This window comes from Anoplopoma fimbria, chromosome 6 (genome assembly GCF_027596085.1).
Source record: "Anoplopoma fimbria isolate UVic2021 breed Golden Eagle Sablefish chromosome 6, Afim_UVic_2022, whole genome shotgun sequence".
Classification (NCBI taxonomy): Eukaryota; Metazoa; Chordata; class Actinopteri; order Perciformes; family Anoplopomatidae; genus Anoplopoma; species Anoplopoma fimbria.
The window spans coordinates 15,780,595-15,804,093 of NC_072454.1; the positions used below are offsets into that span (position 1 = coordinate 15,780,595).

The 23,499-nt window shown below is 39.5% G+C and overlaps 2 protein-coding genes across 3 annotated transcripts in view; one reads left to right on the forward strand and one right to left on the reverse strand.

Annotated features, from left to right (window-relative positions):
• The window catches only part of LOC129092268 (collagen alpha-1(XIX) chain-like), a 99,670-nt gene extending 90,827 nt beyond the window's left edge, over nt 1-8,843 (forward strand). For both annotated transcript variants that reach the window (XM_054600153.1, XM_054600154.1), the window contains one exon: nt 4,787-8,843. In XM_054600153.1, the coding sequence (XP_054456128.1) occupies nt 4,787-4,887 (101 nt within the window). In that variant the 3' untranslated portion in view covers nt 4,888-8,843. The remainder of the gene's footprint in view (nt 1-4,786) is intronic.
• Nucleotides 8,844-9,175: 332 nt separating this feature from the next.
• On the reverse strand, nt 9,176-21,942 carry LOC129092367 (collagen alpha-1(IX) chain-like). The gene is made up of 32 exons (XM_054600295.1): nt 21,868-21,942; nt 21,314-21,376; nt 21,174-21,209; nt 21,012-21,074; nt 19,924-19,977; nt 19,531-19,566; nt 19,330-19,353; nt 19,170-19,223; nt 17,952-18,005; nt 17,738-17,770; nt 17,588-17,644; nt 17,433-17,486; nt 16,063-16,116; nt 15,892-15,945; nt 15,677-15,730; nt 15,536-15,589; nt 15,362-15,415; nt 15,214-15,267; nt 15,026-15,079; nt 14,386-14,430; nt 14,227-14,280; nt 14,085-14,138; nt 13,936-13,989; nt 13,333-13,404; nt 13,112-13,147; nt 12,960-13,004; nt 12,818-12,850; nt 12,570-12,716; nt 11,354-11,408; nt 10,235-10,423; nt 10,044-10,121; nt 9,176-9,847 (listed from the first exon to the last, which is right to left on the reverse strand). The coding sequence occupies exons 1-32, from the start codon at nt 21,940-21,942 to the stop codon at nt 9,651-9,653; spliced, it is 2,040 nt and encodes a 679-aa protein (XP_054456270.1). The 3' UTR covers nt 9,176-9,650.
• Nucleotides 21,943-23,499: the final 1,557 nt, after the last annotated feature.

Here is a 23,499-nt window from a genome sequence, read left to right on the forward strand (position 1 = left end):
AGGGGAGACAGCCCCCCCCGAGCTGTGACTGGTCTGACTGATGTAATGGACACTCCTCTGGACGGCAGTGGAAGGCTTTTTTTAGAGGCTTTTGTGTTGTTTGTGTTGAATGGACAGCATATGAGAAGCAAAGTGGACTGCTTTGCCACTTCAGCAAGCTGTTGCTAAGTAACATGATACACTAATGTCTCATCTGCCTTGATGAGCTCACCGAATTGGACAATGAGGAAATGTACTTTCCCCGTCCTTCGTTCTCATTACAGTGAAATTAAAGAATTGGTTAATTATTTCCATCTGGGAGATCACGCGGTCGGCTGCGTGTGTGCGTGCATGAGTCTGTGATAGAGCGTCCACGGCTCGTCTCACATTCTGCTGCATCAAACTGCATTATTTTGTTATGTCTGCCTGCCCAAGGACTTCTCGTGGAGGCGATGACTCACACTTTTTCAAAACACCTTTTATTGCCTGTTTCATACTGCCATTGACTGCCTGCTGACTCTTCACGTACTGCTCTTAAAGTAGCTGTATGTTTAGCATTCAGAGCATTGATATAATAATAATAATAATAATAATAATAATAATAATAATAATAATAATAATAAAAACTTTATTTATATAGCACCTTTTAAAAACAAGGTTTACAAAGCGCTTTGACAGACCAGCCAGCAAGACAGTGCATAAGAAACAAAATGAAATAACAAGTGACAATCAAATAAACAAACAAACAAAATAATAAAATAATGAAATAAATAAAATCAAGTGATAATGGTAAAATATAGTAAACAAATATAAGATAAAATACCAAGACCAAATGAAAATGAACCAATAAAACGACGACATCACATAAAAGCCAATCTATAAAAATGTGTTTTAAGAAGTGATTTAAAAGAGATTACTGATTCTGCAAGCCTTATCTCCTCCGGTAGGTCATTCCAAAGCCGAGGGGCCCTTATGGCAAAAGCACGGTCGCCTTTGGTTTTCAGTTTCGACTTTGGAACAACCAGAAGGGCCCCACCTGAGGATCTAAGGCTGCGAGCTGGCTCATACGGGGTCAACATTTCTCCTATGTATGTCGGGGCCAGACCCAGACGTGCTTTAAAAGTGATCAGCAAAATCTTAAAATCAATTCTAAAACGAACAGGGAGCCAGTGAAGAGAAGCCAGGATTGGGGTGATGTGATGTCGTCTGTTACAACCAGTAAGAAGCCTAGCTGCGGAGTTCTGAACCAGTTGGAGGCGAGAGAGTGACTTGTGGTTAATGCCAGAGAGGAGGGAGTTACGGTAGTCCAGTCTTGAAAACACAAATGCATGTATGATTTTTTCCAGGTCTGGGGGAGTGAGGATAGGTTTTATTTTGGAAATGGTTCTGATTTGGAGGAAACAGGACTGGACTACTTTTGTGATGTGGGGTCTGAAAGTGAAGTTGGAATCAAATAGAACTCCTAAGTTCCTTGCCGTGGATTTTATATTATAGTGCATTTACAATAGGAGTGATGGGGTTTGGGGGACTAAATAAAATGATCTCAGATTTCGAATTATTTAGTTGAAGAAAGTTTTGAGCCATCCAACAGTTGATATCCTTAAGACAGTCCATAATAGCAGCTAAGCTTCTTGGGTCATCGGGTTTCAGTGGAAGGTATATCTGTGTGTCATCTGCGTAGCAATGAAAAGAGACATTATGACGTTTGATGATTTGACCTAGGGGGAGCATGTATATGGAAAATAAAATTGGACCTAAAATAGAACCTTGCGGAACACCACAGGTAATGTTAGAAGTAGAAGATGAGTAATTACCTATGGTGACCAAGTGGGTTCTGTCAGTGAGGTAAGAATAAAACCAACTAAGTGCAGAGTCCTTGATGCCAACCCAGTTCTTAAGACGGTTGATTAAAAAGGCATGGTCTACCGTGTCAAAGGCTGCACTTAGGTCCAAAAGGATTAAAATCGAGCTCTCCCCCCGTCAGCTGCTAAAAGGAGGTCATTGGACACCTTGAGGAGGGCCGTTTCTGTACTGTGTAAAGCTCTAAAACCTGACTGAAACTTCTCAAACACATCATTAAGACCCATAAAGGCTAGAAGTTGGGTTGAAACAACTTTCTCTAAAACTTTTGATAAAAACGGAAGTTTCGAAATAGGCCTGAAATTGATAAGAACCGAGGGATCAAGATTTGGTTTCTTTAAAAGTGGTTGGACCTCAGCATGTTTAAGACTGGATGGAATAGATCCTGTTGCTAACGAGCTATTAACAATCAATAAAATACTGGGCCCGACTGTCAATAACCTGTCAATAACCATTTAGTTGGTATAAAATCAAGGCTGCACGTGGTTGATTTCATATGGGATATGGTTTCTGCTAAAGAGGAAAGCAATACAGGATTAAAACTGCTAAAATAACTTAGAATATCCCTACTAACATGTAAAACACGGTCTGGGGGACAAATTTGTTGCCTAATGTCCTGTACTCTGTTTGCAAAGAAATTAAAAAATTGCTCACACAGCTCTTGTGAGGCATCAGGGAAATGAGAGGGGGAGGGGGTGACCATTGAGTCAATTATTTTGAATAAAAGTCTTGGATTTGAGTGGTTTGCTGTAATTAAATTAGAGAAGAAGGACGTTCTTGCTTCTTTAACTGCCACTTGATAGTACTTCATCGCATCTTTCCAAATTTCATAAAAAACATGTAAGCCTGTTTTTTTCCATTTTCGTTCCTTACTCCTGCAGTCTCTTTTTAAGTCTTTGGTGACCTCGTTTAGCCATGGCTGGGGTGTTGTATTCGACCTTTTGGTTTTCAAGGGGGCAACAGAGTCCAGGACATTCTGGCAGGTGTGATTAAAAAGGGATACCAGGTCCTCTAAATGAAGATGAGGATTAAAAGCAGTTAAAAAAGCAGTAGTAAAAAGCTCAGAAAACTTGCTAGCAGACAGAGAGTTAAAAACTCGGCGGCGGACAGGTGAGCTGTCAGAAACTGTTAGAGGATGTAGTAAAACCACATTAAATAAAACCGCTTTGTGATCAGACACACAGATATCCTTTGTCTCAAAGTTGTCAGGGCAGAGACCACTATAAATGACCAGGTCTAGGGTGTGACCCTTTGAGTGTGTAGGCTCCTGTATACCCTGCGTGAGATTAAAAGATTCCAGGGTATCCATAAAATCTGTGACAAAGGTCTGTGAAGAGCAGCAGACATGTATGTTAAAATCACCTAAGATAAGAATTTTGTCTTACTTTGATGTCACATGGGAAAGTAACTCCGCAAACTCTTGGATAAAAACACTGTTCGGCCTGGGTGGTCTGTAGATTATTAAAATGATCACTGGATCCTTAGAGTTCACTATAAAACCAAGATGTTCAAATGAAGTGAAAGAGCTATGTAGAATGGTATTGCATTTAAAATTGTTTCTGTAGATAACAGCAACGTTGTAAAATCTGGGGGGGTTGCTTCAATCAGAGAACTACAGTCTCCCTGCGACAACCAGGTCTCTGTGATGATAAAAAAGTCTAAATTATTGAAATTAATAAAATCCAGAGCTAAGAACGACTTATTATTTAGGGATCTGATATTTAAAAGACCAAAATTGACAGGCTTGTGATCATGAACATGAGGTAGCAAAGGTTGCAGGGGGACTTGAATGATGTTCTTGTAGTTAGCACCTGAGGGTTGTGCCTTCGAATGTGCTGCCGTCTTTCACAGGAGATGATGGTGGTAATGAGAGTCTCCATCCTGTTGGCAGTAGCTGCGATGAGGGACCTGTTAGGGGAGCTCTTATGTGATTCCGTGTGCTGCGGTTGTGACGAAGAGGAAGAGGAAGACGGGGGATCCGTTTGACGGATGTTGGTGTGGAATGTTAGCAGTATAGCAGCAGACAACTATTTCCTATGTGAATACACAGTGGAGTAATGTCTGTTGTGGCTAACACCATACAGCAGTGGTCATTGTAGACACACACCTGGCAGAGATCTGCATATTCGTAGTAGTTGTAAATGAGATATCCAGAAACACCTTAAAAGTGCTTGTTGGTGTGAAACGTATCTGTTGAAGTTAATTGTGGGAAAAGAAAACAATGAAGTTCTGTGAGCCCAGCAGTCCAAAACTCAAAGATATTTCATTTAAAATGATATAATACACAGCAAGTTTAGTTTCGCAAATCCTCACATTTGAAAAGCTGGAAGCAGCTAAATGTTTTAACTTTTTCTTGATGGAAAATGGCTTCAATGATACACTTTCAAAGATGTTGTTTCTGTTTATGAACACATTGATTAAGGAACTAAACAGTTTTTAACACTAAACTATGCAATCATATCCTCACAATAAAAATCCAACTGAAAGTTATTGAACAAAGTCACTGAATATTTGCACAGCCACCATGAGCCTTCAGTCACTTCTGCTTTTTGAAATACTGATCATTTATTAATAGGAATTAAAGCCTGACCGATGTAAAAATCAGCTCGTCAGTGTTCTCTGGGAAAACAACATAATAGTGACACCATTATTAAATGACCTCAGATCTGGTTTGGCCTGCTTTCATAGCCATTTATTCTTACTTCTCCACCAACACACACCAATTACCAAATTTCTGTAATGAGCTAATATCGGCCCATCTATCAACCTGATTTATCATCTAGCTCTAGTAGAAATATCCGAGGTGGATATAAAGAATACTGCAGCCTTTTGGATCAAAACCAATCAAATATAATATAATATAAACTTTCATGCAATATGTTGCCATTCTGAAATATGATAAAGTGCAGCCCGCTGAGGAATTAATAATGACTAATTCTCTGTCAAGGCCCTCCTGGGATCACTACTCAGGGCCCTCCTGGCTCTCCAGGGCCCCGTGGACCTCCTGGGACATGTGACCCCAGTGGCTGTGTCCTTCCATCCCTTTGAGCCCAGCAGAGCGGGTTCCAGTACAGACGTCCGGCTCCGGAGAAGGTCGTCCTGGCTGTATGTAACAGCTCCCTCAGCTCTGGTTTATCGGACAGACTCACAACTGACCTCTTCTGATCACTTTACAATAACACTTGGATGCAGTCAGGATTATTCTTTCATGGGTTTTGTTTTGAATGGGGAAAAAAAAACCTTTTGAGGTTTCTTTCTTTTTTCTTTTTTTTTTGCAATCTGTACTTTAAAGGTATTTCTTGTTTTCCCATCCCCTACTGTGATGTAATGCATTCCTTGTCAACTCTCATTATGTCTTTCAAGACCATGAAATGACTTTGTTTCTTCAAGTTCAGTCCTGTCAAAAAACATGGTCTTAATTATTTGTTTGCCTCCTTAATGGGCATGCCTTTTCACTCGTCTGTTTTTATTCAGATAAGCCCATGTGCTGGCAGAAGGTACATCTCACATTTGAGTGTGTGTGTGCGTGTGTGTGAGAGAGAGAGAGCGAGAGAGAGAGAGAGAGACAGAGCGAGAAAGGGATTAGCTGTATGAATATATTTGTTTTATGTGGAGAAAATGTTTGATTTTTGAAACTCCTTATGCAACCAAAGTGCATCAGATGTGTCTGATATGGAAATTATTTATTGGAAGCGTGTTCTTCAAGAATGTACTTAAAGACGGTAATAATAATTGTATCAAATGTAGCATGGATATTCAGTAATATTATTACTAGAAGTTGGATGAATACATTTCTGGATTACTGAGAGTCGTATGAATTATCACTGACACATTTGCATTGTGCATGATAATCTTTTTCTTTTTATGAGAATCAGCGGTGAAATCATTGACACGGACGTCACGTCTTCCTGTTGTATGTAGGTTACATGTGTCTTTACTGACTGCCATATCTTTTGTAGTACAAAAACCTACAACTCATACTTTTATTCTGAAACTACTGTGTTTGTAATACATCAAGGGCAGATTCGAAGAATGTACTTTTATTGTTGTGTTTATTTAATGAGTGTGATTTGACCTCACATTCACCTTTACTGTTGGTTTATTCTGAAGATAAGTTTCCTTTTTTTTCTCTCTGTTTCATGGGGCCTGTAATGGGACCTGACAATATAATTACATAAGCAAGTTGTCATTGTAATGATACAATAAGGTTCTCACTTCTATTGTAGGTGTGTGTGTGGGGGGGGGGTTTAACATTTACTGTTTACAGAGTGTTGTGTATGATGATTCCTCTGGTTTATTTGTATATTTTTGATTTTCAGCCACAAAAAAGGAAATCGGACTACTTCACTACAACTTCAGACTTTTTATTTGGATTGAACATGTGATCATAAATGTACTTGAACTTTTTCATTGTTTTAACAGTATCATGGTCTACATCCTGGTTTTTCACTCACTGACCAGCCCTGTGTGTCACTGTGTACTGTCTGGCAGTTTGGATTTATTTATTTGCTATGGGAGGTTTTAAAGCCATTTTAATGTTCTCAACTCATTTCAGAAGGTTTTGAGTCAACTTTATTTAAACAGGCCATATGATATTATGTAAATCATTCAGAAACTCTTTACAATCCCTCTGAAAAAACAAAAAGACCAGCATTCAAACTTTATATTTAAATTAATTCTCAGTGTTTAGATTTTTGTGGAAATGTTTTTTCATCCAAAAAGTAAACTTTATAATCATCCTTAACGTTGAACTTATATATATTTTCTTCAAGCTTTCATTCTGAGTGCTGTTTAATGAGAGTTTTGACTCAAAGGCTTTCATTTTACTTTTAAGTATCCTGCTGTGATTAATGTTTGAAAAGTGCTGTGGGTGTTTCTGACATTTTGTGACGTCGAAAACTTGGTTCTTTATGTATTTCATCCTTTAAGATCTGTTTGACCCTATTTTTTTACTTCATCATACTTAACATCATAAAAAGTCATCAGGCTTCTTTAACACATATGAATCAAGAGTCACATCACTTTTGTACTCAGCATGCAGGCTTGGTTTTTATCTCTGCTAAGTTTCATCCTTGTGAGTGAGTCTACTTTCAGATTGAATCAGATGTCTGCCGCTGCCTTCATTTGTGAGTTGAAAGAGCCCCCTGCTGGACATGCAGAATTCATTTTGTCATTGCTTGTAATGTGAATGGAAAACAAATTTTCTTTGGGTTATAGGCAACATAAAATCCCCTCCTTCTATTGGCTTCTGCCCTTTCATCATGTCAATTTAATATTCATTCTAATGCGTTCCCCTTGGAGACAATAACGCCGACCTTGACCAAATTCAAATGAGGCCGCATCAGTGGACTAATGCCATCTTAACTTTTGGTGTACTGATGAGAGCAACTCTGCTTATATATTGAATTTAGCTTGAATTGATATTAACGTGCGCCGGTTTGTGACTTCAATTTAGCGAAACTGTATGATAACTAGGGAGGACACAAACTGGCCGCTGGTGTCACAGCCCACTTCACTAGCAATTTGGGGCCAGCCATTTTTACATCGCTCTGAATTAAAATCCATTAATTCTAAGTGTAAAATGTCAGATGAAAGCAAACTCAAAAGATGGGGGATGGAGGTTGGAGCATCCTTCAAATCAAGTGCGGTTAAACAACCAAAGATAGGCTTGTCAAATAATGCAAAAGTCCTTTAAAACAATAAGATTTATACATCCGCATATTTCATTATTGCTCACAGTAATGTAAGTTGATCCTGTTGCCATATATAATCTAATCTTGTAAATAAGCTTGTAATGAGGGGGAATATGGATCAGCCTCTCAGCACGGTCCCTCGGATTAAAAACCTCTCCCTGCTGCTCTCGATGTAACTCCTCTCTGCTCCTCTATAAGCTCTCATGTCCTGCTGTGGGACTTTAATATGTGCTTATGAAAGTGTTTGTTTTATTCAATATCTACCTCAGTCTTGGTTTACCACATGTCTACATGATTAGCTTTATAGAAAAAATAATAATACAACACAAACTGTTGCCTTTTACTGAAAAAAGTAATTGAAACCTCATTTGAATGTGGAAACAGACAGTCCTGGATGTTGGCATCAGTATACTGCAGGTCGACTCACTGGACTCTGGATAAAGAACAGGGGCAGTGATGTTCCTGTCGTGGACGATGATCCTGTGTGTATGTGGTTACCAGGTATCAGAGGTTATATTTTACTCCTTTCTCTGCAGCATCTTTTATTTACACTGATTCATGGCACCTGCCTTACATGTGTGCAATAAATGTTATTCAGTGCTTTATTTCCTGTGTTCTTGTGTGGTGTTTTGGGGCACTAACACAGCCTTGCTTAAAGGTTTCTTATGATGTATTTTATGATATACTCTGTGTTTTAAAGGGCATATATTGATTGAATGGTGAGTTAGTGTTGAACATGAACTCCCTTAAAAAGTTATTTCATATTACCATGTGGAAAACTCAACCATTTTTTCTTTGTCTAACCAAGATTTTTAACTTTTTGGTTGTCTTAAAAAAGGATAGAAGTTTATCAAGCATTCATTTAAAATGCAAATATATGTTTAAATGCTATTCTGAATGACATCTTTGAGTTTCAAAGTAGATTCTTGACCTTTGAAACAGCTTTTGACAAAAACAATCTTGCCTTAAGGTCCATTTAAAACTGGACCTTTCCCATCAAATGATCTTCATCAGCAGTTGTCACAGAAATGAAGATGGAAAAAAAAGTAGAAAAGATGCTTCTTTGAGCGTCTACATTTCGTCAAGTGGTCCAACTCCATCTGCAAATTAAGATCTTGTGATATGATCGAAAGCTCAAGAGCAGCTATTAAATGGATCTTGAGGTGAGATTGTTTTATCAACTGTGATATCTTTGTTTTTATTTTAGGTTTTTGAAAAACTACTGAAAACTTAAAATTTTACATTTCCTCTTCTTTGTAACACAATTTATGATCACAAAATTATACCAGAAGACAGAATGCGTCATGTGTTGTTTTCTTTATTTGTAACATTAATGAGGGGCTCCCTCATCCCTAAAATACCTTTCCATATATGCACGACTGCACTCTGTTGTCATTATGTACAATGAGGCAAAATCTCACATCAGGTTGTTTTGTAGGAAATATAATTAACCACAATTCAACGATTTTTTTTACAGATTTACAACATTTTCAAAGAACTGAAGTCAGTGTGACTTTGTGACATTTCATCCTCTCTACTTTTTATTTTGAACAGCGACGCTGAAACAACCAGACATGTAGAACTAGAGATTGGGTTCCAGCAGGTTAATCTTTGGTACATTAGCACATAACATAACAAAATAATTGAAAAAAGGCACTTATACTAAAGAAAAATCATGATTATCTTTGGGTTGTTATTCGAAATGTTCTGAGAGAAAGTGGAAGGGCTTTTATTGAAGAAACCTGTAAATGGTGAGCATAAAAAGAAAATGCAGGCAGAGGGGACAAGGAGAGTGGGATAAACAAACATTTCTGGTCATTTCACATATTCTGAGTAAAATGAGCACACCTTCCTGAAAATATCAAAACATCTCTCGGGTAGAAAAACACGAGAACAAGCTAGATTGTTGCAGCTCATCAAAACCAATTTTTTTGTTTTTTTCGTGAAGAGGCTGGCTCATGATGGTGATGTGGATGGCACAAAACATGCTCACAAGACTAGAGGGTTAATGGATTGGAAGGCACCACACCAACCGCAGGCCCCTGGGACAAAAACTGTAAAAAATGTGTGCTCAGAGGAGCTAATCCAACAGTCTTTCTGTCTCTGCCAGAGTGTCTCTTAGTTCCCTGCAGGTCCCTTCACATCCAGAGACTGGTGGGCGGCCCCGGCCTGGAGGTTGCAAGCTGATGGGTCGCAGTAACCATTGGGACCGGCTGCACCGGGAGGCCCAGGTACACCGTGCTGTCCAGGAACACCAGGAGGTCCTCTCTGCCCGTCCCGACCGTCCTGACCGTAGCCGGGTTTGCCTGGCTCACCTGTGATCACAACATTCATTTTAGGATGCTAGTGTCTAGATTTAAAGGATTAGTTCCCATTTTTTACATCTATTTTGTGAAACAATCACCTGCCCTTAAATACATTGAAACAGTTTTTTGTTTTTTTGTAATAGACAGACACAAAGTGTACCCTTTAAGATAGAAAGGCTAGTTTAAAAAGGCAAAGTTTACTCACCAGGAAGTCCGGGAGCTCCTGGCTGACCTTTAGGTCCCCTTGCAGTTGGCCCCCTGGAGCCTCTGTCTCCCAGTTCACCTGTAACATGTATTACATAATGAAGATATTTGTGTACAAACATGTGACTGTTTTATTGATGCATGCTTCTCTCACATCACCCTCAACAGGAGCAATGCCAAAACGTTCATCACCTTTGGGTCCTTTCATTCCGAGGGTTCCTAGTGGCCCTTTGAGTCCTGGAAGGCCTCTTGCTCCACCCTGCCCAGGGAAACCGTTGTCTCCGGGAGGACCAGGTTGCCCCGGAGGTCCAGGTTTTCCAGGTAAACCAGCGACTCCAGTCTCTGGCCTCCTTAAACTAGCAGCTAACTGGGCTAGCTGTTCTGTTGGAGCAGAAAGAAGAAGATGAACCTTACATAAATCTAAATTTAATGTAACATTTGCATAACTAGCAACAAGACATTGCATGTTTCTAAACAGTTGTAGCTGACTGTTGTCAAGGGACTTTTTTATACATAACATGCGGTAGCAAAAGTAAACTAATCCCTGAAAGCCCCAAAGCAACTCTCATAGAGGAGACAGACCAAAAGCTCTTGTACTTGAGTCAGAGTGAAGCAGAGCGAGGTGAAACTGTGGTCACGATATCCCCCGAGCTTCTCCTGTTTTTCAACCTCTTTCTATAGAACCTTAGTAAATTGAGCAGAAAAGAGATAATACTCTTTATTTCAGGCAATCAGCGACAGGAAATTTATGTTCATGGTGCAAAGGATCTAATATTAATCTCCTGTGGCTCATGCAGCGTGGTATTCTGCTCTTGAGATTTTAGTTTTCCGGTCTCCTGATGAAAATTCATGCAGCGGATGCTTGACTGCTCTTTCTTTTTTTTCTTTTTAAGATTTCCTTTCCAAGCAGACTCTTTGCATGGAGTGGAGGAGAGCAGGTCTGCTGAAGGTGAAATGAATTTTTCAGCACATCGGGATATAAAAAAATCATGACTCTAGGAGATGAGTTGTAGAAATGTACAGTAAGAGCACAGAATGGAGAGAACAGAGGTTGTGACTTCAGAGAAACATTTCTAAACAGGGCGATCTTTCATCCATCAAATTAACACAGAATGAAGCTTATTTCATGTTTTGGTTATTAGGCCGTCCCTTTTTTAAACTTCAGCGTATTCAAAAGCCCCCCAGATAAATGAGACAACCGAGGAGCGTCTCTTTGTATGGTTGTGTAATGAGGCATTCTGGGAAAGATTAAAGTCATGAAATGAGGCACAAGGGAATGATAAATGGGGTCAAAGGCCGATCAGTTCTTACCTTGCATGACTCGCATGCAAACTTGTCTGATGTGCTGATCGCTTGGCTCTTTACCCTGGAGGAAGAAAAAGATGATTTAATAGATTTCATGACAGTGTCGAAACATTTACTGTGTGTCGAGACTGTTATCGACTGTTTTACTGACCTGCTTTAACATGTGAAACATTACCTGGGTGGGGTAAATTCTGCTATTCTTGAGCTTATAAAATCAGTTTTATTGAAATTCAGAGCAGCTCGATGGAATTTGATGTGTTACCTGCTGCTAAACAATATTGGAGCTCAGTGTTTTAGTATGAGTACAAGTTGAAATTAAAAGAATGACATCAAAATATGAATTTAAAAGTGTGCAGGGGTTTATTAATGGCCTCTGCGTTTAAAAAAATCTAAACATTCAGTAGTCTCTATGGAAGAAATACTGCAGAAATAGTACCCCTGAATCTTCTCAAGAGTTGACCTTAACTAGTTAGTCGTTTTGAGAAGACGAGTAGGTTGGAAGGAAGGTTTGAAAGTAAAACATTAAGTGACAAACCTGCACAAGATGCCAATTGTTTGTCAAAGGATGGTGAAGTCATGACCTGCCCTACTCTGCCTTTTATTGGCTAGTAGTACTTGTTGCCTTCGCTGCTTCAGTTAAGTTATGAGGAGTGATGGTTAGGGTTACAATACGTATATAAAGAGGAATAATAATATAAAGATCAGGTTAAGCCAATCAGAGGCAGAGTAGGGCGGGTCACGCCGTCGCCATCGTAGGAAAATAAATATTGCGTACAGGACACAGAGAGGTTTTATTCAAAATTGTATACAAATTAAATTCAGTTAGGAAAATAAATGATTTAACTGGAGTGACAGAAGAGGTTCAAAACTCAGAACACTATCATGGTTTTTGTAATTGCTACCAATAAACTGATTTCAGTGCATCAGAAGTCTGGATTTTGATTTTAAAATACAAAGGAAAGTTGTGGGGTTTGTTGGTGAATTGTAAACTGTACATCAAGACAATCTGCTCACATGGACATTGTTTTGTTATTTAAAGCATGAACACAACAAGTGACATAACCCCCTGACCAGACTGTGTTGTACCCTTCTATACATATTGGGAAGTACAATGTTAAATGAACAAATCACAACGTGTTACATACTGCTGTACAGATATTGTAATTATCCTCAAACACCTTTCTAAACATTTTTTCCTTTAAGTATTTTATCTTTGACCTACCGCAGGGCCCTGGGACCCTCTGACTCCCGGTAGACCCCTGTTCCCCTGCATGCCCCTCGGTCCAGGTGTGCCAGGCGGCCCATCGATTCCCGGCTGGCCTCGACTTCCTTCAGGACCTCTTTTGCCAGCGTTGCCGGGGTTACCGACCTTAACAGAAAGAAAGACCAGAGAAATGTTTCAAAGCTGCAGCTACTTCCTCAATCGAAATACTAAGACTTGGTGTCTTAGAATGATCTGTTTGAACTCACCTCTCCTTTGGATCCAGATTCTCCTGACTCACCCTATAACACCATTTATAAAACACAGAGGATGGAAAGAACAATTGCAGTCAGATTCTCTTCTGTGATAAATAGTTAAATTAATAGTGTTAGTGTTGGTGTAACAACTTACAAGATCCCCTTTGTCTCCAGGGTTTCCCTCATCCCCTTGTGATCCCTAAGAAAACACAATCTGTAAATGATGTATTCAAAGCAGCCCACTTTGTATTTAAATGCAGCATTGCTGTTGAGATTTAATTCATATTTAGTATGAGGGTTTCATACCTGCTCTCCTTTGGGTCCTCCCTCTCCTCGTTCTCCCTGTAATAGCCAAGACAAATGAGTTAACTTGCTAAATGATCATTAGTGTTGTGACTATTCTATTTGTCCACACTAGAGGGAGCTGATCAGCTGCTTGTTGTTGACCATGATTCTCTCTCTTACTGTTTAAGACACTTGTCCTAAACCTGAAAAGGTCTCTGAAAGGGTCAGTGCTGTTTTCTTACCCTCTCTCCCTTCAACCCGGGCAGGCCAGAAGGACCAGGGAGACCGGAAAGGCCTGGGTCACCTTTGGGTCCCTAAGACAAATAAACATGCACATCTGATGAGGAGAGACATTTAAGCAGGTTTATAATATATATAAGATATGTTGAGATAACAACAGCATTTAAAAGACAAAATAATGCACTTTTTTCTTTATTTCTAAGCTATTTCATAAAGCATACCACCTTTTAAGACGGCAGGAATTGCTCAAATATCAATAGTTATGGTAAAATAACTATGATTTTGAGCAAGTTTGTGTGTGCCATCGCCCCTTTGATCACTGAGGACTGTCTGAGGAATGCCAGGAGAACAGAGAGCTCATTCAGCCCGCTGCTTACTAGTCTCCCCTAACTGTGAAAATAGACCTCATGTGAGATCCAGCCTCAGTCTATTCTCTGAGACATTCCAGTGAAACAACGGCCAGGACGGTACACTCTGAGGGGTCCCTCCTCCTTCAGCTCTATACAAGTTTCAAAAGTGAATTGTAAACTGACTGCTTAGCCTTTATTTCTAAAATAAAGTAAAGAGTTTAAATCAATTGTGCTCTTCAACTCTTTATTACTTACTCTGCCACCTAGCTTTCCAGCAGAACCTATAGGGCCTAGTTCTCCTACAGCTCCCTGGGAAGAAGAGAAAATAATAAGAAAGTAAATGTTAAAATGAACACTTGAACAAAGTAAAAGCAGTAGAAATTCAAGCAGGATAAAATACTCACAGGTTCACCGATCGGTCCAATAGGTCCCAGCTCTCCCTGTTCTCCACGCTCACCCTGAGGTGTGACAGTGAAATGACACAGTGATACAATGGAGGTGACAAAAATCCACGATGGTGTCTTAACATGTGCTGCTCATACTTACTGCTTTGCCAGCAGGTCCCACTGTTCCGGGTAGGCCATCTTGACCAGAGTCTCCCTGAGCAGAAACACACAAAGTTGCTTTCACACTTTGACAATTTGGGAAAACTAAATGAATGCAAGAAGCAACTGATAATATTTAATAATTGATGGAGCAAACAACCTTAAGGCCACTCAAGCCTTTTGGTCCAGGTGCACCAGGCAAACCCTAAAAAAGAGAGAGCACGTCTTAAAGAGATGCAACGGTTACAAGGAGAACAATTTCTATGAGGAAGTGTCATTCGTAAAAGAAAATGCTGTAAGAAACACTGGAACATAAAGAAGGCTTAGAGGATAAAAAAAACATTGGGTTTGAGCTTTTGACCCAAACAAACTCAAGGTGATAAACGTGATCTGGATATTTTAATTAAGTGATGACTTTTACGCCTACAAAATCTCTCTTAATGCTGCCACAGGCGGGCTGCTTGTGTTTGCCAACCTTTTCTCATTAGTGCCTTTTATTACACTAATCACAGATTAGTGGGCTGGAAAAACTTTCCTTTCATTTTTCTGCCAGAGGAAGACAGAGATAACTGTCCCACAGCATAGCCTGCTTTATGTTTATCATAGCACAGAGGGATGGAATAAAATAGTATTTCTATAAAATGTCAACCAAACTTTATTGTATATTATAAAATAAGATATATAAATACATTGTGACTTGTAACTGCATCGGGCTACAGTGCTTCAAACTGCCCCTGAGTTTACTCAGGTGCATCCAATCAGAGTCAGTCAGTCAGTTTGGGGTCAAAGGTCATACTCACAGGAAGCCCCTGAAGTCCGACCTCTCCAGGCACGCCTGACTTCCCAATGCCTCCCTGCAGGGAAACAGACAGGGAAAGAATGAAGCTCCCAACAGCAAAAGACTTAATGGAAATACATTTTAATACTATAAACTATACCATTAAAACATACTGGTCTTACAAATAAAGGAGCAGAAATGATTCTCTACCTTTGGTCCAGGCATCCCAGGAATACCCTCACGACCGTCCACACCCGGCAAGCCCTGGTGATAAAAAGCACAAACTGGAATAAGTCATTTGCAGACAAATATGTCCAAACATTAAGGCTTTATTTATCATCATTGATCAGACACTCACAGCTCCTCCCTTGGGACCTGGAAGACCTGTGATTCCTCTCCGCCCTAGAATGCCCTGAACAACAAAGCAACAGTACATTTAGTCAGTTTTTTTGAAACTGTACAAACAAATTCCAGTCATTCAATGTTTATCTATTTACCTTAAAAGGTCTATATTATAAATGTTTCAACTTACGATTTCACCTTTAGGCCCAGGCTCGCCCATCACACCTCTCTGTCCGAAATCCCCCTGAAACAATGCATTTAATCATACGCTACTCAATCATACTTCATTTGCTGTTAAAATGTAAGCATGTGTTTTGTTGGAGAAACTTACAGTTGCCCCTGCAACACCCTGGGGACCTAGATCTCCATCAAGACCTCGAGGGCCCTACCAAAGAACAATATTAGTATTCATATTATAACCTGTTTAGATGGTAAACATTTAAATAGATATCTATTATGGAATTCACCCTGAATTGACAAGTTATTCAGGAAGAAGCTGACATATATGAAAGGTGCTATGGGTTTAGAAATCATAGGAACATTTACCATCTCCCCCTTGGGGCCCAACATTCCCATGGCTCCACGGATTCCCTGAGGACCCTGAAAGAACAAACAAAAGAGATGCTTCAGTGGGCAGGAGAAAGAGAACCTGACACAGAAAAGAACAAACTGTAACTTGGAAGACCTTTATATCATATAATAAATGTGGTATCTAACCATTGGTCCTTGAGATCCGACCTCCCCTGGACCTCCCTGGTCTCCCTCCTCACCCTGAGTGAACGAAAGAGAGAGAACATTAGCAGGAAAGCAGCATTAAGTCAATCAGATGAAACACCGAACAGCAAATTTAACTTCATTATATAAGTGAAACATTTTAAGTGAGGCTGCCTCCATCAACTCCGTGCTAATTAGAAAATAGGGCAGCCTTACTGGAATGTATTAAATACCCATTTTTTTAATTTATTGCAAGGGGGGCAAAAGCTGAGAAATGAAATCCAAATTATCGTTCTCCTGCTTCGCTAATTGCAAATAATTGATATGCTGACTCTGTGGTCGACCTGAGGAGGCATATCCATTTAGGTCGATAGGAGCTCGGGGGTGAGGCTGCATGCGCACATTTCTCTGGTTAAAAAGGCAATTACTTTAATTATGTGCATTAGAAATGGCTATAAAGACATGTAAATAAAACATAGCTGTTAATCAACAAACAGAAATGATTGAAATTAAATGGGTTGCATTTGTTTACATTGTAAAATGATGATCCTGCTTGATAGTCTGATATTTAAAAAATTGTTGAACTATTAAAATAAATGTTTGTTTAAAAAAAAGGCTAAAAAAAAACTTCCCGTCTTGTCATAGATTTTATTATATTGTTTTATATTTAAAGTAGAATTACTGAAACATATAATTGTTTCTGTTTGATTCAAATACAAACTGAAGCACTGCATGATTGTAACTGGGTCACGCAGTCTATTTTTGCCAAGATGCTACTTATATTTTAATGTTCTTCTTCAGTATTATTATGACATTATACACTTTCTGTAAACATCTTTATATTTGTGGGTGGAATAACAGGCAGAAGGCCTCTCACATGAAACTTTCAGTGAAGGAGAAAATCATTCTCGGGGACGCAGTGCAGCCTGACAGTAAATCATATCCTGGCATGGGGTGATAAAGGGAGATAGGCCCAGACTCATTTCCATTTATATAGTGCATAGACACATTACAGGGAGAAGCTAGTTTTGCTTGAACATCATTTCAAATAAATCATCCTCCATGCATTGCAAGGAGTCAGAGCATTACACACAGGCATGTATCACTTCCTCTTGAAATAGAGCAGCGCAAATAATAGGTGCCAAGAATCCCTTTTTCACATTTAAGGGACGCATCATTTTTTCTCTGATGTGGAACGTTGTTGCATGTGTGACAGTTGTGGAGGGAAATTCATATTTTTAAGTAACTATTTATGCAGTTTTATGTGAGTATAAATTCAAACTGTTGATGTTTAAAAACATTTCATATGATTAGAAATACTTGGCTTTGGGTTTACAAACAAGATTTTTTCCCCTGAATGGAACATATTTTACCTTGTGCCCTTGTTTCCCAGGTTCTCCTGATTCACCTTTTACACCTTTGTGACCCTTGAAACACACAGAGAATAAAAAAGGCACTCATTAAAACATTATATTTTGGGGGACTGACGTGATTTTAGTGCGACACAAAAACGTAATCTGCTTCTCACCTTCATTCCAGGAAGGCCAGGATGTCCCGAGGTCCCGGGTGGACAAGAGTTTGGACACTAAACAACAACAACATAAAAGTCAGAATATGTTCCTGACAATTTAGAAAAAATGTAATCTCATTCATTATCCTCAGAAAAACAAAGCTTTACCAGTTCGGCACTGCCTTGCATTCCAGCTGCACCCTGAAATTGAGAAAAGGTTTACACTTTTAAAATGTGATTTAGCCACATCATGATGGATCTAAAGAGCTTGTAAATCACCAGATAAAAGCCCATGTGAATTTCATTTCCTGTCTGCAACATGCTCAGTCCTGTGTGAAATATAATAGTCAAATTTAATCATTTGCAATTCTGTATCACTTACTCTGGGCCCCGTTGGTCCAAGAGGTCCCTGTGGCCCTCTCACACCTATGGACCCCTGCAGAAAGACATAAAATGTGTCAAAACTACACAAAGAGAGTAGATGCACTGCGCTCTCCATTGTGTCATTAGAAGTCCTGGCAAGGACAGCTTTTCTTTGCTGAATAATCTACCATGCTAGCTAGGATTGTCAAAAGTTAAACTCTAGCTCACAATAAAACATTATACTACAAAACCTTTAGGCCAAGTCGAGAATCTTGATGCAAGCATTTTTACTTATATAAGTTAATATTTTGACATTTAATTTGTAATGTTTTCCCAAATAAAATATTGTTTGGATCAGTGCCCTCTATGGTGAAATGCATTCAGTATTTTAAGAAGCATCCATAAAATATATTTTCAGTTTCCCTTACTTACATAAATGTACCTCAACCAGAGTTTAGCCTGTAAGATAGAGCGTGCTTTCAAGTCTGCAAATAAATTATAGCTAGCTCACTAGTTATATGTGCAATTACTCATTCAGGAGAATTTCAAGTTACTATTATTACTTTGAAAGGCCATGTTTCATGTACAGTAGAACATTATGCTAATTTAAATGTACTATGAGACATTGGAAGCTAAACCCAGATTGCTACTCTGACAGCATATCTAAAACCACTGCTTTGAAATCAGATGTAAGCTGATGCAGACTACTGAAATAAAAAATGAATAAAAAATAAATGTTGAAACGTCTAGTTAGTAAAATACAGTATTTCTTAATTGATTATATAATCAGTATATGTATGTATGTATGTATGTATGTATGTATGTATGTATGTATGTATGTATGTATGTATGTATGTATGTATGTATGTATGTATGTATGTATGTATGTATATGTATGTTTTTATGTATGTTTTTATGTATGTTTTTTTCCTAGACAGTTCAGATATATTGTGATTATATGAGTCAAATTATGATCTTCAGACAGGTTTCAATGATGTATCTGCTGAAATTGGCTTCACCTACATTCAGTGTATTTCACTGCAGCTTGGATAAACTTTCACTTTTTAGTAACCATGGCCGACACATGAAGATAAACAGGTCTGTTCTGTCGTTGGCTAATGGTAGCATTCCACCATCTCAGTGCTCATGTTGGTCGTATTTGATGCTGCAGTGTATTTTCTAGCCTGTCGTCCTAATATTAAACCAAGTAACAGCCTATTTCTCTGTCTCTACTCACAATTGGTCCAACTTTTCCCAGTTCACCCAGAAGTCCTCCAGGCCCAGGTGGTCCCTGTTCAACGTAACATTTCAGGTAATCCATTTTAACACATTTTTGACAAAGACTGCCAAAAAGTAATATAAACTGTGGTATTTTTTGTGTTGCATAAATGACTTACGGGGGGTCCATCAGGCCCAACACCCTAAAAAGAGACAAATACAGTATGAAAAATATTATGTGATGTATATAATTTGATATACACAAGACAAGACAGACATGAACAGTAAAATGTAGACAGCTTATAAATTAAGTGATTTCAAGATGCTCATGGTTGATCTGATCCTTGGACTGACAGTTCTAGAGAGGAAGAGTTACTCACAGTGACTCCACGAGGTCCAGCTTTTCCAGGTTCACCCTAAAAAAGAAATATATTAGATACATAGAAGTATACATAACTAGTGAAACACTGTGTTCAGGTGAAATTGAGCCATGTGAGCCTGCAGACAGGCTGAGGTAACATTCCTCCAGCTCATCACATGACTGCGTCGGGCACACTTGACCCAGCAATGTTTAGCCTAATGAGGACCGATGTTGGGGCTTCGCTCCCCACGGAGATTACACAGAAGACTTGCAGGATTAAGTCTCATTTGTCATGAGGGATTGGTTTATGCACTGCGGCTCCTGCTGCCATGCCAAAAGCTGGACAGCAGCTTGGCACCATTTCACCGACAGTCTCTGAAGCAGGAAAGCAAAAGGCTCATTAGTCACTCACTTTCTGTCCGAAGGGACCGTCGGGCCCAGGATCTCCAACGGGGCCGGTCAAACCCTGCAGAGGAGAGACATCACGCTTAACTAATACATCATAACAAACCTTACAGCACTTTAGAAACTGTACATTTTCACCTTATATTTGAAATGTATTCAACAGGCATTACTTATTTCCCCATCTGTCAATATTTGTAAATCCAGCATTACTTGTAAATGTCTTACATCGTCATACCATAATCATACTCCAGTGGGAGGAGTCATACATATTCATAACCCCCTCCTCTAAAGTGTTTCAATATATACGGCACTGCAGCTCCACGTTCGCAGGTCACACTGAAATCAAAGCTCTTTATCTGAGCACGTCATGACGTCCACAGGAGTAACTTCACAGACACACAGAAAAAGTCACCAAAGGGGCAGAGGGCAAAACTCTCAGACTGCAAACCAGGCAGAGAGCAGCATTCCTCTGGCTCATTTCAAACAAGCACACTGAAAGGAATCATTCCACACCGTTTTGAGGATTCTCAGCAGCAGATACCAACAGCGGCAGGCTAACAAAGCTGCTATTGTTCTCATTCTCATGGTAGATGTATCGAGGTATAACACAGCAACAGTGGCTCATGAGGCATAAAACAAATGCATGATATGAAATGGCATTCTGAAACTCATACTTTATCAACCTAAGCCTTTAAGGTGAACTTAAATTCACCTACAGCCCCTCTTTGTCAGTCTGTCATCAGCACCAGTATTGTGTTTGGATGTTTTCCTAACCCTCCTCTAAACTCTAGGGAGCAAAGTTAATTACACCTTCTTCTTAAAAAGGAAATTTGAATTTGTTCATCCTGTTTAATAAATTCCTCACATGTTTGCACACATTCCCCCAACATCCCAAGCTAAATCTGAAATCCCATTGGTCACTCTGCAAGACTAATAAATGTGAACATAATCTATGACGGTGGGAGGATCACACTTTGTAGTTCCACCCCCTTGAAGGCTAGTGGGTTGCACGTTGACCCTCGTTGTGGCCAACAATGCAGATGTACTGTATGAAATACGCATGTATGTATGAAATATGAAACCAAGAGTACTCACATCATTGCCAGGAATCCCAGGTAATCCTGAAGAGCCAGGTTTACCTCCATCTCCATCTGGTCCCTGAAAATGAAGTTCCACATACACACATATTTTAAGGAAAAGCCCTACGATTGAAAGCAATGCATCATTTTATTTTTTCGTATTAAATGTCATAATTACAAGAAGTCCATCCACGCCATCTTCTCCCCTTTCCCCCTGTAATGAAAGAGAGTCAATGTTTTACGGTGAGCTGACAGTGAACTATTAGCTTAGTATTTTGTACATGATATGGATACTGTTACAGAACTGAGAGCACTTACAGCAATGCCATCAATTCCTGGGACACCTGCAGGTCCAGGAGGACCAGCAGGTCCTTGGCTCCTCTGAGTAACAAAATAATATTATTAATAATAATAATAATATCAGAAGATGTTAGTTTACAATTCAAAAAAGGGCCCTACATTGTGCCATTTCTTAATACTGACAATATGAAAAATGAAAAACAGGTGTATTGCCTTAATGTATGTTGATAATCTCTGGGATACATTGCAATAGTTTACGGTCTATAGAGGTGATTTCTGATTGCAGAATTCATCAGCATCATGTAGCACTTTGCAAAAGGAAACATTTCAAAAGGACACTCCAGACAATAGTTGTACCCTTGACTTTGTTTTACCGGCAAATAAATGAACTGGATGAAACAAACTCAGCATCTCGCCACAAATGTAAGTAAAATGTATCTTGTTATTTGGCAACAGAAGAACACTCACCTGCACCTCTGTCACATCAGGCTATAGAGACAAATAGAGACACCAGAGATAGATAGATAGATAGAGAGAAAGAGAGGGAGAGAGAGAAACATAATAAGTCTTACTTGAGCAGAGCAGATAAGGACAAGCTGCAGAAGCAGACCCAAAAGTGTCCCTCTAACGCTGGGGGCCCGAGCCATCATCTCCCCGTGGAAAGGAAAGGTAAACGCTGTAGTCCTTTTCTCTGGGATTAGTTGGGCTGAAGGAGCCCCCGACAAAACAAGTCAACTGAATCGGCTTCAGCTATCTAGACCGTCCGAGGTCCCATCGCCATCAGGGGGCTCATGTATATTCACACAGCGTGTTGGTTACAGGGAGGGATTGGAGGGTCTGCAGAGGGGAGGGGCCTCAATGTAAAACACCACCAATAGACAGGGTCAGCGGGTTATTTAACCTCTGCTAATGGGTTTGTTCAAACTATATTTTAGATGAGACAAATGTACGTTTTCACTGTTATGATAAAAATGTCTTGTGAAGGTGCGGTTTTACCCCACTTATGTAAATTGTTCAATGTATCTTGTTCTTGTGTTTTTTATGATTGTTGATTATGTTTTCTGTTTTTAAACTGCCCTGTAAGGTGACCTTGGGTGCTTTGAAAGGCGCCCTCAAATAAAATGAATTATTATTATTATTATTATTATTATTATTATTATGGGAGCAAAGTAGCGCACAGTGTCGCTTTTACGCACACAGTTTGCGTGTTGCTTGAATTGAGTTCCCCTCTCTGTTAACAGCAGTTAGGGTCATCCCGTTAAACCAACATGCTTCTGAAATCTCCGACACCTCCAGCTACGGACTCCATTGTTATTCATAGTGTTATTTCACATGTTTCTTACCAATGTCCTGGCCGGGAGGTCATGACAAGCCTCTGTCCGCGCTGGCGTCACGTCGCAGTGAATCAGCATCGACTGGAGTTCAAACTTGATAAATACATGAAGGGAAAGAATGCATTATGCACAATATAATCATGACAGAGTGGACAGCGTGCCTTATACTGGAACAAGTTGTATGTTAAGGATCCACACATCGACGCTGCGTCTTAACAATACACACATGACAATCTGAGACTCATAATTCAAACACTACGATGGGATCAGACGCTTTTATGGGGGGTTAAAATGGTGCCAAACATGAATTCGTGATGTGCTTAAGTGTGCACCGTCGCCTGGATCTTTCCAAACCGTGCGCCTGAGCTGCGTGTGTGCGTGTGTGTGTGCGTGTGTGGCCTTGCAGGATTGTTTAGCCCGTGCACAGCTCGTGTTCTTCGCCAGAAGCTGCAACAAATTCCGCATATTTTGTCGGTAAAGTCTAAATGGAGACGCGGCAGACTTGTCACAGACAAACCAAACAGGAGGATGAGAAAAACAAAGGTATTCCCAAACGTTTGCACGTCAAAGCAGAAGCTCCTCTACTGGGTAAATGTGTGAATACTTATGGGAGCATTTTAAAGTTCCAGTGTCACTACTGGCTTAATAATATCCTTCAAAGAGGTATATTTTATTGTAAAAGAAAATGTACTAAATTAGCACAAAACACAAGTATTTCATGGAAAATAAGTAAACAAGGTTTTCTTTAAAAAAAAGTCAGTCAGAAAACATTGCACACTGGTGAAAGCTCTAACTACTCCTCATGAGTTCATTACATTTTGCAGGTCGACTAAACCCTTAAGTAAAACTGAATGAGCATGCATCATATAC

Bases quoted from the DNA above. Each gene is read 5' to 3' on its own strand.
- LOC129092367 (XM_054600295.1), bottom strand. From the start codon at position 21,942: ATGGCTCGGGCCCCCAGCGTTAGAGGGACACTTTTGGGTCTGCTTCTG. The intron at 19,567-19,923 runs GTGAGTGACTAA...TTTCTTTTTTAG, and splicing joins ACGGTCCCTTCGGACAGAAA to GGTGAACCTGGAAAAGCTGG. The intron at 15,268-15,361 runs GTGAGTGTCTGA...TTTTATCACCAG, and splicing joins CAGGTCCCAAGGGAGGAGCT to GGCTTGCCGGGTGTGGACGG.